Here is a 25,051-nt window from a genome sequence, read left to right on the forward strand (position 1 = left end):
AAAAAGAAAAAAGAAATCAACTTGTTTAAATATGAATATAAGTCTTGCTTTTCTCATGGTTAGGAAATCAAATATAGTCTCTGTGGGGGGGCGGGGCGGGGCGGAGGAGGGTTGTGGGTGGGGGGGGGGAGGGAGCGGTACTCTAGAGCATTGGTTCTCAAAGTGGGGTCCGGGGACCCCCAGGGGTCCTTAGGGGTGTTCGAGAGGGTACCCAGCTAAATGTCTTAATATAGCATCACAATAATTTTAACCACTTTAACCTTTTATACTTTGGCTATTAAAAAATAGCAGATCTACAAGCTCATAGCACGGCACCGAGTGCCGCGCTATGAGCTTGTAGATCTGCTATTTTTGAAAAATTGTGAACATTTGTGCAAATCTTTGTATATATATTTTTTAAAGCGAACATTTTTAACTCAAATCTTTGCTTCTGGAGGTCCCTGGAACAACATATTTTGAGCTAGGGGTCCGCGGCCAAATACATTTTGGGGGTCCTTAGCATGAAAAAGTTTGAGAACCACTGCTCTAGAGCGGTGGTTCTCAACCTGTGGGTCGTGGTGACCCCTGGGGAGTGGAGTCCCCACATGATTTTTGAGGGGGAGTCCCCAGATGACAGTGACGTGACAATTTAAGTGACTTTTAAGACCTTTTTAACACACACATAAAAAAAAAAAAAAAGAGCATTACTGCTTCAAAAGTGATCAACAGACTATACTATAAAAAAACTGGTCAAACATTGGACAAAATAATGGTCAAATAATATAAGAAAGAGGCAGAAATTGTGGAAATATCAGATCTACAAGGCGTTGTGAGCTTGTAGATCTGCTATTTTCCACAATATTTATCTGTGGAACAGAGTCAAACTAAATGTTAAAGGAGGAGTTCACCCAAAAAATTACTTATTTTCTATCAATTGCACACCCCATGAAGCCTTGAATTCATGGATTTGTTTTTGTTTTTGTGGCATTCCTAAGCCAATAATTTGATGACTGGGTGTATTTCCGGTAGGAGACACAAATAATCTACTTTGTGTCTCCTACCGGATACATTAGCCGGTAGGAGACAGGAATAATAAAAATCATGAATTCAAGGCTTCATGTGGTGTGCAATTGATAGAAAATAAGTACTTTTTTGGGTGAACTACTTTAATGCCTCAACTACAATTCCAAGTGCTTGTCAGGGTGGGGGGTCAGTTCAAATATGATTATTTTGGGGGGTCCCCAGTTCAAACATGATTATTTTGGGGGGGGTGGGGTCACAAGTCTGAAAAGGTTGAGAACCACTGCTCTAGAGAAGGGAAAGGGAGGGAGGAGGGAAAGGGAGGGAGGAGGGGGGGGGGGGGGTGTCTCCCATCACTACAACTCCATGTCCTGGGCCTCGTCCTCTGAGAAGTCTGACATGGAGCTTTCTGACGAGGAGTCGCCTGCTCCTTCCTCCTGCTCCTTCAGAGCCTCCTCCGTTGCATATTTCTGGATGTACTCTGTGACAGAGAGAGAGAGAGAGACATACATACAGAGAGAGAGAGAGAGAGAGAGAGAGAGATAGAGAGAGAGAGAGAGAGAGACATACATACAGAGAGAGAGAGAGAGAGAGACAAGGAGAGGGGAGAGAGAGCGAGAGAGAGAGAGAGAGAGACATTTTCATGATTTAATTGAATTAATAGGAGACGTTTAATGTCTCCTAAATCCTAGTTTTAGGCATTTTTTTTGGGACTATTTTGAAAAATATTTTTGAATAGTGAAAATAGTTGATCTACATCGACACGTCGTGAGTTTGTAGATTGGCTATTTGAACTATTTTAACATGTTTTTTAAAATAGTAAATAGTAATACGTCCAATAAGAAGAAGCGAGCCACCGGACATACGTACCTTTGATCTTCTGTTTGTACTCCTCTGGTCGGTGGAGGTACATGGCGGCTGCGTCCCCGTTCAGGGGGTCGATGGGGTTGGGGTACGCCAGCAGCTGGGGCAGAAACGACTCAAAGATGTTGGTCAGATCTGGAAGAGGAACGAACGCGACACGACATCATGACATTATACCTGACTTAGCTTAATAATACATCTTTCCAAATGGCTGGAGTCAACTTTTACACTTGACTTTTACACTTAACCTGACGGAGTTAATACATTTAATGTTACAGTCAGTCACCCGCCGATGTGGTTAATTTAATCAAACGACTGGCCCTGCACGGATAGATCTGCCAAATGAACACTGATTAAGTGCAGCCTGCACGGATAGATCTGCCAAATGAACACTGATTAAGTGCAGCCTGCACGGATAGATCTGCCAAATGAACACTGATTAAGTGCAGCCACGAAACCCGTCGCGTCGATTTACACACATGTCAATCATGGAGGAGGGGGTGGGGGGGGGGCGATGCATAGCGTCAAAATGCATAGCGTGCTCACCAGTGGTGTAAAGTAACTTTTACTCAAGTACTGTACTTACGTACAATTTTGAGGTACTTTTACTTTCCTGGAGTATTTCCAATTGTCTATCCTTTTACTTCTACTCCACTACATCTCAGAGGCAAATATTGTACTTTTACTCCACTGCAATTATTTGATAACTTTAGTTACTAGTTACTTTGCAGATATAAATTATTACATTATAAAACATACATTAACCACTTTAGCCCTGTTTGAAAACAGATTTGAAAATAGCCGATCTACAAGCTCACAACGCGTCGCATCGCGACCTTGAAGATCTGCTACTTTCAAACATTTTAGTACTTTCACTTTTGGTACTTTAAGTATATTTTGATGCCAATACTTATGTACTTTTACTCAAGTAACATTTTGAACACGGGGCTTTTACTTGAAACAGAGTACTTGCAGTATCGATACTTTTACTTAAGTGAAACATTTGAGTACTTTTTCCACCACTGCCAGACATATAAGTGAAATCCTCCTCAGGCTTAATAGCCTCAACCAGAGGAATGACTCCACTAATCCTTTTCACTAAGATAACCTGTAATACTGATCTCATCCACCGGGTGGTGTCACTGTTGGCTCCATTGAAGGAGCATAAATAAAGATCCTTTGTGTTGCTATGTTCTGGTGATTTCATCAATAGAGGAAAAGACGATCCACATAATAATGCTTCATTGATCGGCTTGTTTTCTCAGTCGGGGGGCTTACACTCTTGACTTCTGTTCTTTAAAATCAAAGTCCACATTGATTCTACATGAAGACAAACAAAGGCAGAGAGATTAGCCTCTGGACACTGGCACTTTGCTGAGGAGGACAAAAGAGAGGCTTGTTGACATGAAGTGATTGGGAGAATTCCACTCCCGTTAATATTGGTTTCACTGAATCGGCACGTTCATTTGGAGTCTAGTTAATTTAGACCCAATTTAGGCCTTTCCCTTTGTGCTTTGGGTTCATATCTTGAGACTACCAGAGTACCAGAGAAAATGAATTAGATGAGCTGCAGAAACATCCGTCATGAAGACATTCTGAACCATGTAATATATAGAGGGTTGTAATGAGAAATGAATGGGGGCATATTTAGAGATATTTAGAGAGAGAGAGAGAGAGAGAGAGAGAGAGAGAGAGAGAGAGAGAGAGACAGAGCGACAGAGAGACAGAGAGACAGAGAGACAGAGAGACACACACACACACACACACACACACACACACACACACACACACACACACACACACACACAGACAGAAGCCATGGATTCACACCAGTATTACATGTTTGTATTGTTGGTGATGTTTGTATTAATATTATTCATTTATTAGCTTGTATGTTTTATCTCCATATGATGGTATATGTGTAGCATAGCAGGCATAGCTGTGTTTTTGTTTCTGACTGAAAATAAAGTCATTTGAAGTTTAAGTTACGATGTCACCATGCATTTTGTGTTATAAATGATGTCACATTGACTCAACATATCTCACCATCTGCACTTCAACAGGCAATAATAACGTAATCAATGTAACGTAATCAGTCCTAACACACTTGGTAAATGGTTGTTAGCAACACTGCTAGTGATGCTAAGCTAACTAGGGTCACTTGCAGAGTAAATCCCATCGATAGAATGACGTTCAGTTTTTTTCCACCTCTGCACCTCTTCCTTAACATTAAACTTTAACTGGCGTCGTGTCTCTCTCTCGCGAGGTGTGAGCCTGAAAATTAAGAAAATATCTGAACCTTTTTAACCCTTTAAGACCTGAGGCCGCCTCTAAACATTTTCTAAATCCTAACAGTTTTTCAGAAAAAAATATTTATTTGGCTAATCAAAAATAGCAGATCTACAAGTGCGTGTGTGCGTGTGGTATGTAGTGTGTGTGTGTGTGTGTGTGTGTGTGTGTGTGTGTGTGTGTGTGTGTGTGTGTGTGTGTGTGTGTGTGTGTGTGTGTGTGTGTAATCATCTCGGTCTCATTCCTGTCAGGGTAAAAGGTTTCCTGACCTTGCTGGCTCGGAGTATTAGCTCATTAGTGTTAATGGGAGACTGACTACTAAGAGGATTAGGGCCAGCACTGTACATGTATGTATGTGTCCACAGGACATTAACAGGGGCCACACACACACACACAGTGACACAGAGGCCTATAGTATAGGACACTTGCAGGGGCCCCAATAGACCATATTCACACGGCGGCCATGTTTCTATGAAGTCAATGAAAGTAGCCACCCCGGGTGGCGGCACTTTCAATGTTAAATTCCAATATGGCCGCCGTGTGAATATGGTCTATAGGCTCTATGCACAGCAGCCATAGGATCACTTCCTTCACAGGTGTTACCAATGATACTAATGAAGGCTCTGTTCCATTTAGTGTAGCACAGTGACCCCCATAACTCTGATAGTGTACAAATGGAACCAAATGGACCCGTAAGGGTCCATTTGGTTCCATTTGTACACTCTCAGAGTTACACACCCGTAAGAAGTGTTTCCAGTGAGCCAACATGCACAATATCAGCACCACTGACTCTGTTTGACCAGAATGGAACAGAGCCTTCATTAGTATCATTGGTAACACCTGTGAATTTCTTCACAATATGGCTGCTGTGAATAGAGCCTATGACAGGGTAGGGGACTATGCGTAGATCACTAGCAGGCGCCACAGTGACTTATATGGTACCCGGAACGCTCACCCCAAAACACACATTGTCCCCATTTGTTTTCGCGGACCGCACGCCCCCAGCAGTTCTTGTATTCTTATATTAATTTAACTGAGGTCAGGAATAAGTTTAGGGTTAGGTATAGTTTTACTGAGGTTATATTTAGTGACTTAAAGGTGTCGAACAGGAAACAGCAGAAGAAAACAAGGTATGTGTTGGACGTGACCACACACACACCAAATTATTGGCTTAGGAATGCGACAAAGACAAAAAAATATCCATGAGTGTCTCCATGGGGTGAGTAATCGATAGAAAAAAAGTAATTTTGGGGGTGAACTATCCCTTTAAAAAGGTAGCTCTCCACCAAACAGACTACTATAGATAACTACAAACTGGCAGTGGAATGAAGTCAGTCGGTTGGAAGGTGAGATGAGAAAAAAAGAGTTGCTGAAAGCACCTGAGAACCGACACCGATGGACTACTGCACTGCAGGGTGCTTAGGGCATGGGCACAAGGTTATCTGTATTTAGACTATTCTGGTGTATCATATCTTTGATATTTAACGTTAATTAAAGAGTAAACACTGCGTGCCTGCAGCAAACGGCAGCGCAATGCGCACATGGCCAAATAATTTAGCTTCAACTATATACTGTATAATAAATAGCTAGAATTATTAGGAAAAAGTGGAAGCCTGTCATTTTTCTTAAAGATACATTCTTTGGCTTTTATGCTTTTATTGATAGGACAGTAGTCTGACAGGAAATGGGGAGAGAGAGAGATGAGGAGTGACATGCAGAAAAGGCCGTCGGGATCGGGACTCAAACCCGCGGCGCGCTGTCAGGCTACTTTAGAGCTGTCAGGCTACTTCGGTCCAGGCCAGAAGCCTGTCATTTCTGTTGGAGCAGCCTACTGTAGGATAGGCCATTGGTTCTCAAAGTGGGGTCCGGGGACCCCCAGGGGTACTTGAGGGGGTTCCAGGGGGTCCCCAGCTAAATGATGGACAGGAACCAAATTGACCCTTATGGGTCTGTAACTCAGAGAGTGTACAAATGGAACCAAATGGACCCTAACGGGTCCATTTGGTTCCATTTGTACACTCTCAGAGTTAAATGAACACTGGTTTTACAATGTGAATTGGGGTCCCAGAGGTATAAATGCCATTTAAATGGGGGTCCGTAGCCTAATGCATGTCAAACTGGGGGTCCTTGAAATTAAAATGGTTGAGAATCACTGCTAGAGAGCCGTAAAAACCTTCTCTTATTGGGGTCCCTGGCTTATCTTTTCAAATGGGGGTCCGCGGGGTAATAAGTGTCAATTAGGGGGTCCTTGACATGAAAAAGTTTGAGAACCACTGGGATAGGCTACTCACAACAGGAGCCTTGTGCATCCAGGAAGTACTCCAACGTTTCATCATCATAATCAGCCAACCAGAGAGCTCTACCTCCTCTCCGCTATCCCGCGCTTCACTACAACTTCCGACCCGACGCAACAGTGTACCCAGCGCCCATTCAACATCAGCTTTTCAGCAACAGACGCTTTCTGATTATTATTATGATGTATTATCTTGTGTCCTTGCTTACTGTGTGTCGCTCTGGATTAAGAGCGTCTGCTAAATGCCTAAACTGCAAACTGTTTCCACCACTTAACGCCACCTAGAGCTGCACAGAACTCACACAAACCATTAAAACATAACACACACACGTATGCATCAAGCCTTAACACACGCACACACACAAAATGAACACACAACACAAACAGCCACTCACCATAAAGGGCTGTCCATGTCTGGTTGATAACATCTAAACACACTGTCCCTGATCTGGAGATGGAAGAGAGACTGGAGTTAGCAGATGGAACAGGGACTTATAGTGTGTGTGTGTGTGTGTGTGTGTGTGTGTGTGTGTGTGTGTGTGTGTGTGTGTGTGTGTGTGTGTGTGTGTGTGTGTGTGTGTGTGTCAGCAGGCCACAAATGGGCACGGCCATACATCTATGTGCATGGTGAAGTGGAGGTCAGGGCATTGGGCTTTAGAATCATCACATTGCAGCAGTTAAGCTGTATAGCAGATTATTATGATCGCATTCATGTTCAGTGGCGCTCTACATCCCACAATGCATCGCACTGTGTAATCTAAAGGGGAAATACAAACTAATAAAACAGAAGGCTGGGGCATTTTAGGAGAAAACGGTTAGTTTTTTTGTTTCTTTTCCGAAAGAGGGTTGAGATGATCTGGATTTTAATCTCAACATTGCAGACAACATTATTATCTGTTGGTTTGGGTTTGTGGCTATAGTGTCATTTTTTTACGCCATCATACGATAGTGTAGCATGGCAGAAATATCGGCTATATTCATGTTTCCAATTTGAGAATTAACCTATTCAATCCGGGAACGCATCTGTGTCATTTTAGATTTTAGGTATAACCATTATTTTATACTTAGGCTATTCAAAAATAGCAGATATACAAGCTCATGTAGATCTGCTATTTTGAATATTTTTTTAAAAGGGGATATTTTTACTCAAATCTTTGTTTCTGGGGATCTCTGGAACAAAATATTTGTGGTTCTAAAACTTTTTCATGTCAAGGACCCCCAAAATTATATGTATTTGGCCGCGGACCCCCTATCTAAAAATATTTTTGTAATAGGGACCCCAAGGAGCAAAGATTTGAGTAAAAAATGGTCAATTAAAAAATATATATATTCAAAGATTTGCACATATTTTCACGATTTTTCAAAAATAGCCAAAGAAATCTAAAATGCCAGAGATGCGTTCCCGGATTGAATGGGTTAAAAAAAGACAAGGGTAGCCCCCATGCCAACTGTCCGACAGATGTAACAAGTTGGGTAGATACAGTTACAATACTAAAAACATTTACACATGACCGCAAACAGAACAAAATATTTAAATGCACAGACATCAAAATGTATGACTGTTATTATCTTACGCTTCATCGATGTTGGGATGGAAAATCTTATTCATGAATCCTGCAAAAGAAAGAGAAAATTACAGTAAAAAAAAAAAAAAAAGATTCCAGTGAAACCGACAGTTCAACACAGGCTTGTAAAGTTCAAAAGCTATTCCTATTGCCTACCTATTGATGGTGATTTGAAAGGGTATTTGTCTGGGAGGTCTACTCGCACCTTCCACACGCCCCCCTCGTATGGCGCTGAGAGAGAGAGAGACAGAGAGAGACAGAGAGAGAGAGTGTGAGAGAGAGAAAGAGAGAAAGAGGGAGAGAGAGAGAAACGATAAATCCTTCAGGAGAGAAGAGTGACTTTTTATTCACCAATGCATCACAACCTTCATGAACTCCAGTGGATTTAACCACGTAAAGGCCAGCATCTGTATTCTGGGGAAAACCTTCGCAGTAAATAGCAGATCGATAAACTTGTCGACCTGCTATTTTCAGCGAAGATGTTTGAGTGAAAACAGAAAAGTCGCTAGTATCGAGCCCTGCCCCTGAGGGACAACGGTTCAACCAAGTATAGGATTCAAGTGGTAAAGCGTTGCAAGGTTTTATTCTCTACTGCTACTAGGTCCAACAACAGCCGTTCTTTCTGATTCCATGCAATAAAATGTATTTCAGCCCAGAGGGCTCAGCAGACTTCTTTACCTCCAAACAATTCAATAGGCTCTATGCACAGCAGCCATATTGGAAAGAAATTGGGCCTCTTCTTACTTCCTTCACAGGTGTTACCAATGATACTAATGAAGGCTCTGTTCCATTCTGGTCAGGGTGCTGATATTGTGCATGTTGGCTCACTAGAAACACTCCATTTTGGTTCCCAAATGGCCCCTTATGGTGGGTGTGTAACTCTGAGAGTGTACAAATGGAACCAAATGGACCCGTAAGGGTCCATTTGGTTCCATTTGTACACTCTCAGAGTTACGGGGGCCCTTGAAAATAAGACAACCACTATGCCACACTAAATGGAACAGAGCCTTAATTAGTATCATTGGTAACACCTGTGAAGGAAGTAAGGAAGGGGCCCAATTCATTCCCAATATGGCTGCTGTGCATAGAGCCTATTTGTGTCATGCAGTATGGTGAGTGATATAAAAGAAGAAAAGAAATGTGTGTGTTTCCTGTGTGTGTGTGTGTGTGTGTGTGTGTGTGTGTGTGTGTGTGTGTGTGTGCCCATGCGTTTGTTGCTCTCCCAGAATAGCTGTGAGTAACTGGAGTCTGATGTTCCGTATTGGAACTGAGTAGCACACATAGACATTAACACACTGACACTTGCTGAGGACAGCACGTGCGTGCACACACACACGCACGCACGCACGCACGCACGCACGCACGCACGCACGCACGCACAGTATTTGATTGAATGATTGAATACTTTATTAACTCGCTGAAAACAGTATGGCAGTAAAATTTAACCGATTTAGACGTGAGACCGTTTCTATAAACGCCTTCTGAATCCTGTAATGTGTCCTGAAGTTTTCTGAAAAACCTCACTTTTTTATAGTTTGTATAGTATGTTGCTATATCGTCTCTGTCGGGTGGAAAGTCTGTCCGTGTTTTGAGCTTAAGTAGATCTGTGTGACGATGTAGTAATATGATCAAGTAGGGCAGTGGTTCTCAACCAGTGGTCTGGGGACCACCAGTGGTCCTTGAGGGGGTTCCAGGTGGTCCCCAGCTAAATGATGGAGAGTTGGTAACCAAATGGACCCTTATAGATCTTTAACTCTTGAGAGTGTAAAAGGGTTTCATTTTACGCTCTCAAGAGTTAAATTATTGTTAAACATCTGCATTATGTAATTAAAGAATTGTTATTTTGATCAACGTTTGCCTGTTATCTCTCCTATGGTACCAACATCAATACATGGAATTGTGGACAAAATCGTATCCAACAATAACAAAATATTCTAAGTTTTGGGTCTGAGAGTCTAAATCTCATCAAATGGTAGTCTGGGAGGGTTAGCGTCGGAGCTTGGACAGCAGGGGCGCGGCCACTGCGTTGTGATTCAAATCAACAGCCAATGAAGAAAAGGGGGCGGGATCCACATGCAGTGGGTGATGCATCTAAATAGGATCGACGGGAAGCAATTTCCCCTTGAGAAATTTCGGCCGCCATTGTTGTGTACTGCTGTTTGCCTCTCGTCGGACTTTTTAGACGAGTTGCACAGCTCTCAGACCGGTAAGAGGCGTGTCCGCTCAGATTCAGAGCGTGACGTACATCCCGCCCACAAATACCAGGGCTGTGGCCCAGAAGTTCCTCGCCAGAGCTGGCGAAAACTTCTGGGAACTCAGATTAATCAAATGGTGGTCCAGTAGTAGTAGGGCATTCATTTACGAAAAAACGATAAGAGTATGGAGATTAGAGGTTTCTGCCTGACGATATACTGTATATACTGTATATATAGCAACAACTACACACAGAGGTGGTGTTCTCGGCTCGAAAGGTACTGTATATAACCAAACAAAATAAGAAAAAGAGGTTGCGCATCAACAATGGGTTTTCTCAGTGGAGTGCTAGACCCAAAGTCAGTATACATATCAAAAAAGGAATTTAAAAAAAATCCAAAAAGGTAGCACATCCAAAAATGTCAATTAAATGGAGGACAAATTACTCACATTTCCACTTTTTTATTGGCACACCAATAAAGTGAACGCTTACGCGTTTTGGCTATGAGCCTTCCTCAGAGCATATATAACCAAACGTATAGGTGTTCCAGGTATGCTAAAAAGGAGAACACAAAAAGCCCTGGGGGGCTTTATTCCTAAGTACAGAGTTCGATCTGAACAGGTTCATGTCTGTGACTCTTTCTCCAGTAAAGGCTGGCGTTTGTTTGTGTGCCAGATGCTCTGAAACACCATGAGAATAGAAGTATTTCCTGTTGAGGAGGAGACACCATCTTCCTCATGCACTTCCCCTCAACACAGGGCCATGGGGGCGGGGCGGCCCGCCTCTCCTCGCCTCGGGCCTGGTTTCAATCCAGTCCGATATGCCCGATACGCCTTGCCCAAGTTCCGGGAGGAAGGGGGCATCATTTAGGGCAGTGGTGGTCAAACTTTTTCATGTCAAGGAACCCCAACATGATATGCATTTGGCTGCAGACCAAAAATAGCAGATCTACAAGCTCATAGCGCGTTGTATTATCTGTCTGCTATTTTTGAATAGCCCAAAGTATAAAATACGGTTAACCCTTTAAGACCTGAGGCGATTCTTAACACATGGGGTGCCAGCATTTTTTCTTAACAACTTACGTTGGGTGCCAGCATTCTCCCCATTGACTACGCTTTACTGTTTAAAGCTCTAGACTCCACGACGAGCAAATCCATGTAAAAAAAAAAAACATCCATTCATTATATAGAGGTCTCGTACAATCGGGGGGAAAAAATTAAAAACATTCGGAAATCCGTTCCATAGTTGCAGCCAGTTGAAAATAGTCAAAAATACATTGTAAAAAAAAAAGTACACAGGAGCCGAGATACAGGCTTTTGAAGTCATAAGTTAACCAGGAAGTGGATTATGGAGTGGATTTATCTTCGAAAAATGATATCTCCTGTTGCTATGGAGGAAAAAAGAAAAAAAAAAATCGAAAAAAAATAGTTTTGCTGGGGACCCCCTGGTACTCCCCCCAAGGACCCCCTGGGGGTCCCCGGACCCCACTTTGAGAACCAATGATTTAGGGTCCCGGGGGGAACATGAATAATTTCCACCCCCTAGCATTCACATTTAACCGCAAATGCAATTATTTTATTCTTATTTCTCTGCTGTCCTGTTATCTGTCTTTTTCCTTTATTTTCTTTCTCCATATTCTTATGACAATAATGCTTTGTAACTGCAAATCGTGTAGTTTCTATGGTAACTCATTCCACCTGCTCTCATGTGCCTGTAAACTTTTGTTACCCCTGCAACCCCCCCCTCCCCCTCTTTTTTTATTCGTTCTCTTTCTGGAAACAACAAAATAACGATGGATCTTGCGCAAAAACAAATATCATCACCCACTGTTTTACACCTGTTAAACCTCAAGACGAGTCTGATCCTTCTGACGTGACAATGAACTTGGAAGTTCAGCTGAAGCTGATTGTGCCGTTTACCACTTTAACCCTATGGTGTCCCTAAAGTGAAAATCGCAGATCTACAAGCTTTTTTTTATTTTATTTTTTGATTTAGAGTAGCCAATCATTTTTTACCCCTTTTTCTCCCCAATTTAGTCGTCATACCAATTGATTCCTCCCTGTGTCGTCACTGCTGTCAATGTCTGTGTTGTCACTGCCGTCGTATCCTACTGACTCACCTGCCAGTGAGGAGCCCCCACCAGGAGGACGTAGAGCCTTCGTCCTACTCCTCCCGCCCAACACTCCCCGCTGACAGGTGCCGCCCCCCCCCAGCCCATAGGAGCACGTGCAATGACCGATATCACCCTCATTCTCCCCCGCCCGGCTTCCCTCCCCCGAACACGGGCCAATTGTGTTCGTATGGACGCTCGACAATGCTGGACGCACCACGGTGGATTCGAACCCACAACCTCCGTGGTGGTGGGCAGTGACTTTACCACTGCGCCACCCGAGATCGCCCGCAGATCTACAAGCTTATAGATCATCTGTTCATCAATATGACTAAGTATATAGGGCTTAAGTGGTCAAAGGTTTAACCTTGCACTGAGTTCAGCATGTCATGTTTGTATTGTCATTGCATAGCGTCTCTGTCGTGTGGAAAAAAACTCATACATCCAAAACGGTTGCTTTTCAGGATTCAAATTCAAAAATAGCAAAAGTAGTAGATCTACAAGCTCGAAACGAGCTTGTTTCGAGCTTGTAGATCTGCTACTTTTGATGCTTCTGTGTGACACTGTAGTATGATCAAGTAGGCCGTTAATTTAGGAAAAAACACAAAAAGTTAGAATATAGAGATAAGAGGTTTCTGCCTGACAGCAACGATATGTAGAGTAACGTGACCTGAGGTCACCAATTTAGGTCAGATTCTACGTTAAGTTTGGTCTGCGGAACGAGGATGAAAAGCAACAAAACTCATGGGATCCTAAATGGAGGACATGACAGGCAGAGTAAACGTTTTGGCTCCATGTGTTGAAACAAAAGTCACTTACTTCCTTGTGGTCCGAAAAACTTGACTACAAATTCGTTGAGTCCGCTGAGGATGGTGACTTCATGTTTGCTCTCGATTCTGTTTTTGGCTGGTTAAGGAAAATGTCTATTTGTTTGGCTTCATGTACACCAACAAATATACATACACACACACACACACACACACACAAACACAAACACACCCACACAGGCAGACAGAAATGACATGTAGCACTCATGGATTAAAGCTATAAAAAAATAAATCTCACGACTGAAAAAAAAATTGTATGGTCAAGTCCTATTATGCGATTTGTGAAACTGTGTGAAAGGATTGAATAAGGCATTGCTCATTTTTTAGGCCGTAAAAAAAAACAACAACAATTTCAACAAAATAGAGACGTGAGAGATGAACCCCACATCTCTGACACTCACATTTTTGGCTTTGATTAAAAGATAGAAGTTATGATGGACTGTTATGATGAGCCCGTTCTTTCAGTCATCATCATCTCTCAACATCTCTCCCTCCCCATTTGAGAGCTACGGACCCCTGGCCATTTAATTGCATTTCTATCTCTGGGACCGCAATTTAAATTGTAAAATCAATGTTAATTTAACTCAGAGAGTGTACAAATGGAACCAAATGGACCCGTTAGGGTCCATTTGGTTCCATTCGTACACTCTCTGAGTTACAGACCCATAAGGGTCCATTTGATTCCCAACGATCCATCATTTAGCTGGGGACCCCCTGGAACTCCCTCAAGGACCCCTGGGGGTCCCCGGACCACACTTTGAGAACCAAAGCGCTATACCACATATACAGTGCACACACACACACACACACACACAAGGAGTCTGTGACTTGATGATAAGAGCGTGATGATGTTCCTTCCTTCTGCTATTCCAGACAGGGACCCACACAGCTGCCAAACACATTATGTACCTTCTCTACTAGTACGCCATGTGGGCGTGTAGAAGCTAGTCTTTACTATTGTCCAGAGTCCTACAGACTCCTGAGATCACATTTGAGCCACATTATTCAGAATCACCTGAAGAACACAAAGCCATGTCCGTATAGAATCTATAACTCAAATGTCAAATTAGTCACTTGATCAAACAGGAGCTCCAGCTGCTCAATGATCTGTCCTCATCAGTGAGTATGCAATGGCTGTTGTCAAGATATCCACTCTTACTGAGAAATCATTCTGGTGGCATGGCCTCGAACCCACAGCCAACAGCTCTATGTCCGAGGTCCACATACTGTATGTCCCTTTACAATTGGCTCTATGCACAGCAGCCATATTGGAAAGAAATTGGGCCTCTTCTTACTTCCTTCACAAGCGTTACCAATGATGCTAATACAGGCTCTGTTCCATTCTGGTCAGGGTGCTGATATCGTGCATGTTGGCTCACTAAAAACACTCCATTTTGGTTCCCAAATGGCCCCTTTATGGTGGGTGTGTAACTCTGAGAGTGTACAAATGGAACCAAATGGAACCATTTGTACACTCTCAGAGTTATGGGGGTCCTTGAAAATAAGACAACCACTGTGCCACACTAAATGGAACTGAGCCTTAATTAGTATTATTGGTAACACCTGTGAAGGAAGTAAGGAAGGGGCCCAATTCATTCCCAATATGGCTGCTGTGCATAAAGCCAATTACTAGACATAACGAAGACAGCAAGCTCTCCTCCGCCTTTCTTCTTTACCACTCGGTTTATCCCTGTGGGATGTGGTATGATCTCAGTCACAAGTACAGACGCTAGGCTGTCCGTCTATATAGCTGCAATGTGAGAGTGAGTAATATCACACATGACTCAGGCAACACATTCTGGTAGGGTGCGAGAATCTTGTGACTCTGAAATAATATGGGGAAAAAACAACATGACTGGATCCAGCTTTTTATGAATTTGTGATTGTTTACGTTTAAATAACAATCACAAATTCATAAAAATAAAGAAGTGGGGTCTCACAGACAGCGCCCACTGTGAATGCACATTTTATATATTATGTCTTTAACACATATACTGCCAATCCCGAGATATCTCGGGACATTAAATCCACCCGTTACCTGCGTATCCCGAGATATCTCGGGATCGTCTTTTTATGTGGTTTAATAACGAAAAAAAAATGTTTTGGTACCATCCTTGATTTTTTTTTTTTTCCCATGACGCTTCCGACCCATCCTATGAGAAAATTTCCGACAACCGTTTCCGGTTCGTTTTTTATCTTGAAAAAACAGTTTTTCCCTGGTTTTGGCTAAAGATCATGGTTTTCACACGGTTTAAAAAACGAATGATAAGCTCCGGTTGTATTTTCTTTTCTTTGATGACGACGAACGGTTATCCTCTTTGTGTTTAAAAACGATCTGATAGCCGATCGGAGGCTAAGCTAATCTAAGATGGCCGGTGGGGAAAGAAGAAGAAAAAGGAAAAAAAGTGTAAACATTATGAGGGCTCGTACGTCCGTCGTTGCTGTTTATAAACACCATCCGATCGCGGATTTTAATGGATATAATTTTTTTGTGAACGGTTCAAAAGGCTATAAAACTCAAAAACGCTGGCAGTGGGTGAGTACCTTATGAATAAACTCTGGCAGGGAATGTGTTAAAGGACGACTTCACCGCTATTCAACCTATCTTCATATAATTGGTCCTCACTAATACTCATGATAAAATGGTACAATTTTTTTCTACTTGGTCTGTGTCTCATAGGAGGGCTGTGGACAGTCCCTGGTCCCTGGAACAAAATATTTTCAGATGGGGGTCCGCGGCCAAATACATATCATTTTGGGGGGTCCTTGACATGAAAAAGTTTGAGAACCACTGCTCTAAGGACACACGACAGAAGAAGACGGATTTGTGATGAAAATGTCTCGCTTTGTGTCAAGTGATTCACAAGTGATTCACCTGAAAAGACCTACTGTAGTACACACAGGCTGAGCTCCCTGAACTTCTGCTATGTGGCAGAACAGATGCTCATATCCATGTCACATGATGGTGAATAACCCCAGTCTGCATTTCTCCTCCATTCTTGGCCATTGAGACCATTCTAACCCATTCAATCTGGGAACGCATACTGTGTCATTTTTTTAATTTTTAGCCATAACCCTTATTTATACACTACAAGATTGTAGATCTGCTATCTGCTTTTTTTAAACATCAGGAAAATGTGTGCAAATATTTGAATATATATGTTTTTTAAATCTTTGCTTCTGGGGATTCTACAAATGTCTTACAATCCTAACAGTTTAAAAAAATAAATAAACGTGCAATAATACCAGTGGTTCTCAAACTTTTTTCATGTCAAGGACCACCCAAAACGATACGTTTTTGGCAACGGACCACCCCCATCTCAAAATATTTTGTTCCAGGGACCCCCAGACGCAAAGATTTGAGTTAAAAATGTATATATATATATATATATATTCAAAGATTTGCACACATTTTTCTTTAACAAAAATAGCAGATCTACAAGCTCATAGCTTGTATATAATATCTTCTATTTTTGAATAGCCAAAGAAATCTAAAGTGACACAGATGCGTTACCGGATTGAATGGATTAAAGATGGCCAGTTACTCCAGTTACAGACAGACACCAATTACAATAATGACCACCCCCCCCTAAACCAGGGGTTAGTACATTTTATTTTATTTGGCAAACACGGCCAAATCACACATTAACCCATTAAAACCGGGAAAGCATATGTGGCATTTTAGATTTTAGCTATGTATAGCAACATACGTTTTTCACATTTAGAACAGTGGTTTAGAACAGTGGTTCTCAAAAATAGCAGATATACAAGCTCACAGCGCTGCGAGCTTGTACATGTGGCATGCCATCCAAGCCTTCTATATCACCACTCTGGTACAAACAACTTCATTCATCACCCAGAAATGATCCACCAGCGTTATGTGATCAGGGATGATCGAGAAAAGAAGGAGAAAAACAAGAGTGCAAAGAGAGATGGAGCGTACAGTGAGCATGTGCAAAGAAACCAGACACAAAGAATCACCAAATTAAACTGCAAAAAATGTGTTAAAACACAAAAACATGTGTCGCCAGACAGCGACTATTCCGCGTCAAAACTATAGATGCTTTTTGCTTTGGTGTGACGCTGTAGTATGATCAAGAAGGGCGTTAATTTACGGAAACACACAAAAAGTTAACATATGGATACAAGAGGTTTCTTCCTGTTCTGTTCTCACTTCCTCACCGCTAGCGAATAATATATCATGATAAGAAGACATCTGCACCACATACTCCCTGTTACACCCTGACAGGATGTCTGGAAATATATACATATAACGTACAATAGACCTTTTGACTATTATACACACTTACAGAGTGGGCAAATAGCCCTCATCAAACACCTGTGGACTATCCAATCATATTACACTGTGATCATAGTGTGGCACCGAGTGCCGTGCTTGTAGATCTGCTATTTTTTTTTAATCGTGAAAACGTAAGCAAATCTTTAAATATATATATATTTTTAAAGCGAATATTTGTAACTTAAATCTTTGCTTCTGGGGGTCCCTGGGACAACATATTTTGAGATGGGGGTCGGGCCAAATACATACCATTGTGGGGGACCTTGACATGAAAAAGGTTTGAGGACAGCTGATCTAAAACCAGTGGTTCTCAAACTTTTTCATGTCAAGGACCCCCTGCATTTTGGCTGCCGACCCCATCAACATATTTTGTGCCAGGGACCCCCAGAAGCAAAGATTTGAGTTAAAAATGTTCACACATTTGTTTTAATATATATATAAATACAAAGATTTGCACACATTTTCACGTTTTTTCAAAAATAGCAGATCTACAAGCTCATTTACAAGCTTGTAAAGTATACAATACGGTTGAAATGATTTTGACGCTGCTATTAAATAGTTTTGCTGGGGGACCCCCTGGTACCCCCTCAAGGACCCCGGACCCCACTTTGAGAACCAATTATCTGTAAACAATTACGTTATATATTATCACTGCGTAATATTGGCGTTGTGTGTGTGTGTGTGTGTGTGGGATGGACAACATTTTCAGGGGAATTGCTGGCAATAAAAAAAACATCCCTGTTGGGTAAAGGATCTTTACAGGACAAAATGCAATGAATTATAAAACATGTAGAAACTAAAAGATACATGAGTAGGACCAAGCCACAGCAGCAGCTGACCGACTCCTCTATCCTGATTGTGTGTGTGTGTGTGTGTGTGTGTGTGTGTGTGTGTGTGTGTGTGTGTGTGTGTGTGTGTGTGTGTGTGTGTGTGTGTGTGTGTGTGTTGTGTATCCCATTAGCAGCAGCCATGACCCACTAAGGGTTAAATCAAACGGGAGGTTATTTTAAGCTCTGGCAGAGTCTGCAAAGGGCAGATTGAAGCCCCCTCCCCTCCTCCTCCTCCCCCCCCCCCTGCATCGCTCAGGAAATGTGTCACAGAGAGGAGGAACTACTGTGCTCTGGGTCCTGTTTCAGTCAGGAAGACATTTTGAGGCCAACGCCAGACAATTCTTTGTACTGAAGGAGTACTTTATTTAATTAGAAATGTGGACGAACACACACACACACACACACACACACACACACACACACACACACACACACACACACACACACACACACACAGCATAGACAATATGTGTTGTCTACTGCAGTGGTTCTCAAACTTTTCCACGTCAAGGACCCCCAAAATTATGTCAATGTATTTGGCTCCGGACCCCCATGTCAAAAATATTTGGTGTCAGGGATTTTTCAAAAATAGCAGATCTACAAGCTCGTAAAGCTTGTAGATGTGCTATTTTCGAATCGCCAAAGTATAAAATTTGGTTAAAGTGGATTTTGCTGGGGACCTCCTGGTACCCCTCTCCCAAGGACCCCCGGGGGTCCCCGGAGCCCACTCTGAGAACCAATGGTCTACTGCTGTATGTATTTTGTATACCTGACACATGGGTATTCAGTAATATATACTGTATATTTAGATTCCTCCCTGTATTTCAGCGTGATGGCATGACATAACCCCTCAATGAGTCAGTTCTGGTTACCTCTGGAGGTGTAGGTCGGTCTGAGGCGACTAGTTTACATCTGAATTCTTCAGCTAAGCCCCAGGATAACTGGTTTAGTTTGTCTACCAGAGCACCTGGCATTTTACTAACAGGTATATTGAATAACACACACACACACACAAACACACACGGTCCTCTAACACATGAAAAACACATGCACACACACTGTCCTCTAACACATGAAACACACACACACACACACACACACACACACACACACACCTCTAAGTCTGTGCATGCATGTATGCATGCGCGCGCACGCGCACACACACACACACACACACACACACACACACACACACACACACACACACACACACACACACACACACGTATGCTGTTTGCATTCTGCAGCCTTTCATACTCATGTCCTTCATATAAGGGCATCCGTATATAGAGCCTATAGGGACACGGCTTCTGTGTGTGTGTGTGTGTGTGTGTGTGTGTGTGTGTGTGTGTGTGTGTGTGTGTGTGTGTGTCATGTGCCTATAGGGATACGGATGGTGTGTGTGTATGTGTGTGTGTGTGTGTGTGTGTGTGTGTGTGTGTGTGTGTGTGTGTGTGTGTGTGTGTGTGTGTGTGTGTGTGTGTGTGTGTGTGTGTGTGTGTGTGTGTGTGTCATTAACGGTGTGGAATCAGCAGTGGTCAAGCTGCAGGATAACCGACACTGTCCGCGTTGGGGCATGAGGAGGACCTTATGCATGAGGAGGACCTTATGCATTGCAGACAAGAAAAGACCGGCCTCTCAACAATGTCTGTTGTTCTGTGGCTCTGTGCCCAACGAAACTATTATGTGGGAACTGGGAACACGCCTGCAGAGTTCACGCAATATTGTTGTCACTACACAATAACATGGTCGGAACGGCAAAGTTAAGCACTCGCAATAACATGATGAAAGTGCACTTAAGCCTCAGTGCATACAAACAACTGTGTTTAGTGGACAACAGTACAAGACTGTGATATTAGCCCATTCAAACAGGGCATCTCTGTAAAAAAAAAAAATCTTTTGGCTATTAAAAAAACAGTGTTTCCCCTATATGCATTAACCCATTAAGACCTGGAACTGTGCCATTTTTAGATTTGAGCTAATAAGCATTATTTTACACTTTGGGCTATTCAAAAATAGCAGATATACAAGCTCATAGCGCGGCACCGAGTGTAAACGTATGTTTCTATATCAGTGGTGCTCAATCTTTTTCATGTCAAGGACCCCCAAAATTATATGTATTTGGCCGCGGACCCCCATCAAAATATTTTGGGGGTCCTTGACATGAAAAGGTTTGAGAACCACTGATGTAGACAGAAGCCAGGTTCATTTGTAGATCTGATCCTATAGTTTGTATAGTTTCAATGTACAGATTATTCATTTTTTTCATATTATACTGTTTAGACTGATGATAAGTTATTGGTTTACCTATTGGTTTACCTATGATCCTATAGATTACTATGATCCTATAGATTACTATGATCCTATAGATTACTATTAGAGGTATTACCTCGTGTTTACCTTGCTTACTGTAAATCACTCTGGATTAACCCATTGAGACCTGAAGCCGATTCTACATGTCTCCTAAATCTCAACAGTTTTCTGAAAAACCTATGTTTCTATATCAGTGGACCCCCAAAATGATATGTATTTGGCCACGGACCCCCATCAAAATATTTTGTTCCAGGGAACCCCAGAAGCAAAGATTTGAGTTAAAAATGTTCGCTTTAAAAATATATATATATTCAAAGATTTGCACACATTTTCCCGATTTTTCAAAAATAGCAGATATACAAGCTCGTAGCTATGAGCTTGTATATCTACTATTTTTGAATAGCCCAAAGTGTAAAATAATGCTTTTTTAGCTCAAATCTAAAAATGACACAGTTCCAGGTCTTAATGGGTTAAGAGCGTCTGCTAAATGCCTGAATTGTATTGTAAAATTGTGTCTTTATAAAGTCAATCTGCCTGTCAGGTGAATCCTTCCCCACACCTACAGTAGGATTAGTGGAGCCATAATCTGTGGACAGCGTTAGGTCAATAATATCCCTTTACGCACACATATAATCTGATACACACGCAGCCTCAGTGATTGAAGAAGCACTCCAGTGTTTTAATTAAGTCAAAAGTATCAATACCGCAACATAGAAACAAGCAACGCATCAAAATTAAAGGTGCCAAAAGTAAAAGTACTCCTTATGCAGAAATGTTCCATTTAAAGTAATGGTACAATATTCTCCTCAGGGATGTAGTGGAGTAGAAGTAAAAGTATAGGAAATTGGAAATACTAAAGTAAAGTAAATAAAATACCTCAAAATTGTACTCAAGTACCGTACTCGAGAACATGTACTTAGTTACTTTGCACCACTGCACAGCCTCACTCAAACTCACATCTAGATCCATGTCTCCTTGAAAAGCAAAACCTCACAAAACCTGCCAGATTTTGTGACAGAAATAAGCAACCAGGTCTAGGAAAACGAGCCCAAAAGAAGCGACTATTAGGCCACATGAGCACTTTGTTTAAACCTATACACCATTAGGCCAGGGGTCTTCAACAGGGGGTCCGGGAACCCTAGGGGGTCCTCAGAGTTACTACAGGCCAAATCTTTGTGTGATAGGAACTTTATTTTTATTTTTACATTAACCACTTGAACCCTAGAATCCCTATTCTGAGGGGAACGTTAGCCTAAAATAGCAGATCTACAAGCTCACAACGCCTCGCACTGAGAAGCGTTGTGAACTTGTAGATAGAGAAGTGCAGAGCCAACAAAAGGTCAAGTTTACTATTGAGGTTTAACTGGTTAAATGTCTGAAAATACAACATATGAATAGGAAACAAACCGGGCAACACTTATGATAGTGCTGTCAACAAGTTTATGAAATCTATGAAAACGTTTATTCTGCAACACAATTTTATACAATATGTAGTTGGGGGGGGGGGGGGTCCCTGCTTCATCTCCCTATCAGCTAAGGGGTCCTTGGCCTGAAAAGCGTTGAAGACCCCTACATTAGGCTATTTGAATACAGCCGATAGCCGAAGCTCACAACTGTTGATCTGCTATTTTAAAAAGAAAAGTGACAAACAGTGAATTATTTTGAATATTTTTTTCAAAGCACAAAAAAAACGCAACCCGCAATATATATCAATATTTTACAAGTCACTTTACAGAAAAATAAGCCCAACGTCGGCTTATAACAAGCAGACATGGCAACGCTGACCGACGCATGACTCATGCTGCTCCCACGACTGTACCTTTGTTTACGTTGTGATTTACTGTAATGAAAACCTTCCTCTGTCATCTGTTGTGAGGCTATGAAAGGCTCATTTAAATGGATCAAACAAACAGTGGTTGTTTTTAGAATTAACCTATGCAATCCGGGAACGCATGATCTGTGTCATTTTAAGATTTCTTTGGCTATTCAAAAATAGCAGATCTACAAGCTCATAGCGCGGCACCGAGTGCCGCACTATGAGCTTGTAGATCTGCTATTTTTTTTAAAAAATCTTGGAAGATTTGTGCAAATCTTTGAATATATATTTATATATATGTTTTAAGGCAAACATTTTGAACTCCGATCTGTGCTTCTGGGGGTCCCTGGAACAACATATTTTGAGATGGGGGTCCGCGGTCAAATACATATAATTTGGGGGGTTCTTGACATGGAAAAGTCAGAGCAGCGCTGATATAACAACATATTGTTAGAATTTAGAAAAAAAAATTAGATATGAATTTGGCCGCGGACCCCCATCTCAAAATATTTTTGTTCCAGGGACGTTCTCGCTCGGATCATCATTGTCGTTTTGTCCTCCTGCGCGTAGCGGGGGGGGGGGGAAACCTCACCACAATCCAGCTCTCGCCGCCCACGGGCGTGTGCACAAACGAGCACGAGCGCGAGAATTTCACGGGACCGTGCCTGCTCGCCTCACCGCCCTTCAACTTCTCCGCGCGTCCCAAATAAATCGCCCGCCTCTCATTGAAAAGGAATTACATAGGCGCGTCAGCGACCCAAACTCTTTCACGATGTGTGAACCAACATCAAGGGAGAATGTGCAACTAGAACCAGCCATATGCATTCTTGCATATTAGGTGCCATTGGGTGTGATTCCAGCCTGGATATAGCTCCGGCAATTCTCAACCTTTTCAGGCCGAGATCCCCCCCCCCCGAAAGAAAAGAAAACAAACATATTTGAACAGCGGACCCCCCAACCGGCAAGCACTTGGAATTGTAGGAGTTATGGCATTACCTTTAGTTTGACTCGGTTCCACGGATAAAAATTGCGAAAATAGCTACATACTGATCTACGCCTCGCGTTGTGAGTATGTAGACCAGCTATTTTCAAATGTTTCGCCTCTTTCTCAGGTAATACGGTACTTGACAATTTGGCCAATGTTTGACCATTTTAAAAGTATAGTTTGTTTTAAGTAAAGTATTACTTTTGACGCAGCAGTGTTTCCCTAGGAGGATGAAGTTGTAACCGCGGCGCCGGGAAGGCCTCCCGCGCGTGCAGCGTCCGTGCACATTTTTTACATTTTTTGTATTGCATGTTTTAAATTATTATTATTTTTGAGAATAACTGATCTAAAGTCTACGATGGGGCTCACTCAAGCAGAAAACCATATAGCGTATAAAACAGTATTTATGGGTGTGGTGTGTGCAGGCCGGTCTGGTTTCCCTCTGGCCACATTCAGACCACTATCCCCGATCTGACCACAGGCTCTAAATAACCCGGCCGGGTAGGGAAGACAAACATGATGGCCTATCATAAAACGCCACTGTGTCAAACAATGCGGTGTCGACCACTTGAATGTTTCCCTCTTTGGAGATTATGAGCTGTGGAAAGGCAGAGAAAAACCTCCCAGGAAGTTGGCACAATCCGGAAAAAGCATCATCTGTGTCATTTTATATTTTAGCTATATATAATATACAGCAACATAAGTATTTCAGAAAACCCATTAACGGTTAAGATGAAAAGCTGTGTGAACAGATGCGTCACAACAATATTTTTGCACAAAACAATAACATTCCTGTCCATACCGTCTGCTATCAAGCCGTCCATTTCAGAATTCAGGCTGATCTAAACACCAAAGCGAAGAAAAGTCTAGTCTGATCTAAGCTCCTTGGTTCTCGTCTTCAGCTTGCAGCAGTACAGTGATCAATCTGACAGTTCATCGTCTAGCTTCTACTCAAACCTTTCAAGTCGAAGTGTGAAGCATCTGGCAGTGGGCAGAGAGAGAGAGAGAGAATAAATAAGCATCGGTTTTATCTGATCTCTCTCTCATATTGGGAAATCTGTGTTCAAACCACCCCCAAGAACAGTCAGTTGTAAAAGTGGAATACAGAAAGAGATACTGAGGTCAGGGAAAGTACATGACAGGGAAAGTTCAGTGCACAGTGCACACTCACAACAGAAAAGAGGAAAAACTCAGGCAGTGGCCCATGACGATGACTCCTCTGTGTGTGTGTGTGTGTGTGTGTGTGTGTGTGTGTGTGTGTGTGTGTGTGTGTGTGTGTGTGTGTGTGTGTGTGTGTGTGTGTGTGTGTGTGTGTGTCTGTGTGTGTGTGTGTGTGTGTGTGTGTGTGTGTGTGTGTGTGTGTGTGTGTGTTATATGATTTAAATCACCATGGGCACAGCGCAGCACTAACAAAACAACAAAACAAAATACCATCTCAGTGGCCATGGATTGGGGCAGGGCGAACACTCACTCACTCACTGTGATTGGACAGAGGGGGACAGGGCTACTGCCTGTGATTGGACAGAGGGGGACAGGGCTACTGTCTGTGATTGGACAGAGGGGGACAGGGCCACTGTCTGTGATTGGACAGAGGGGGACAGGGCTACTGTCGTGGCCACTGGCAGCAGGCAGGCTGTAAACTGGTTTAGGTAAACATTTGCCCACC

General features: G+C 42.4%; 1 protein-coding gene across 1 annotated transcript in view; it reads right to left on the reverse strand.

Moving 5' to 3' along the window:
• Positions 1–258: 258 nt before the first annotated feature.
• ube2h (ubiquitin-conjugating enzyme E2H) overlaps positions 259–25,051 on the reverse strand; it is a 47,778-nt gene continuing 22,985 nt past the window's right edge. The window contains exons 2-7 of the mRNA XM_084049632.1: positions 13,134–13,210; positions 8,167–8,241; positions 8,020–8,059; positions 6,841–6,893; positions 1,870–1,998; positions 259–1,480 (exon numbers count right to left, since the gene is read on the reverse strand). Coding sequence (XP_083905758.1) covers positions 1,356–1,480; positions 1,870–1,998; positions 6,841–6,893; positions 8,020–8,059; positions 8,167–8,241; positions 13,134–13,210 — 499 coding nt within the window. The 3' untranslated portion in view covers positions 259–1,355. The remainder of the gene's footprint in view (positions 1,481–1,869; positions 1,999–6,840; positions 6,894–8,019; positions 8,060–8,166; positions 8,242–13,133; positions 13,211–25,051) is intronic.

Source organism: Gymnoscopelus microlampas, assembly GCF_963454915.1.
Source record: "Gymnoscopelus microlampas genome assembly, chromosome: 23".
Lineage (NCBI taxonomy): Eukaryota > Metazoa > Chordata > Actinopteri > Myctophiformes > Myctophidae > Gymnoscopelus > Gymnoscopelus microlampas.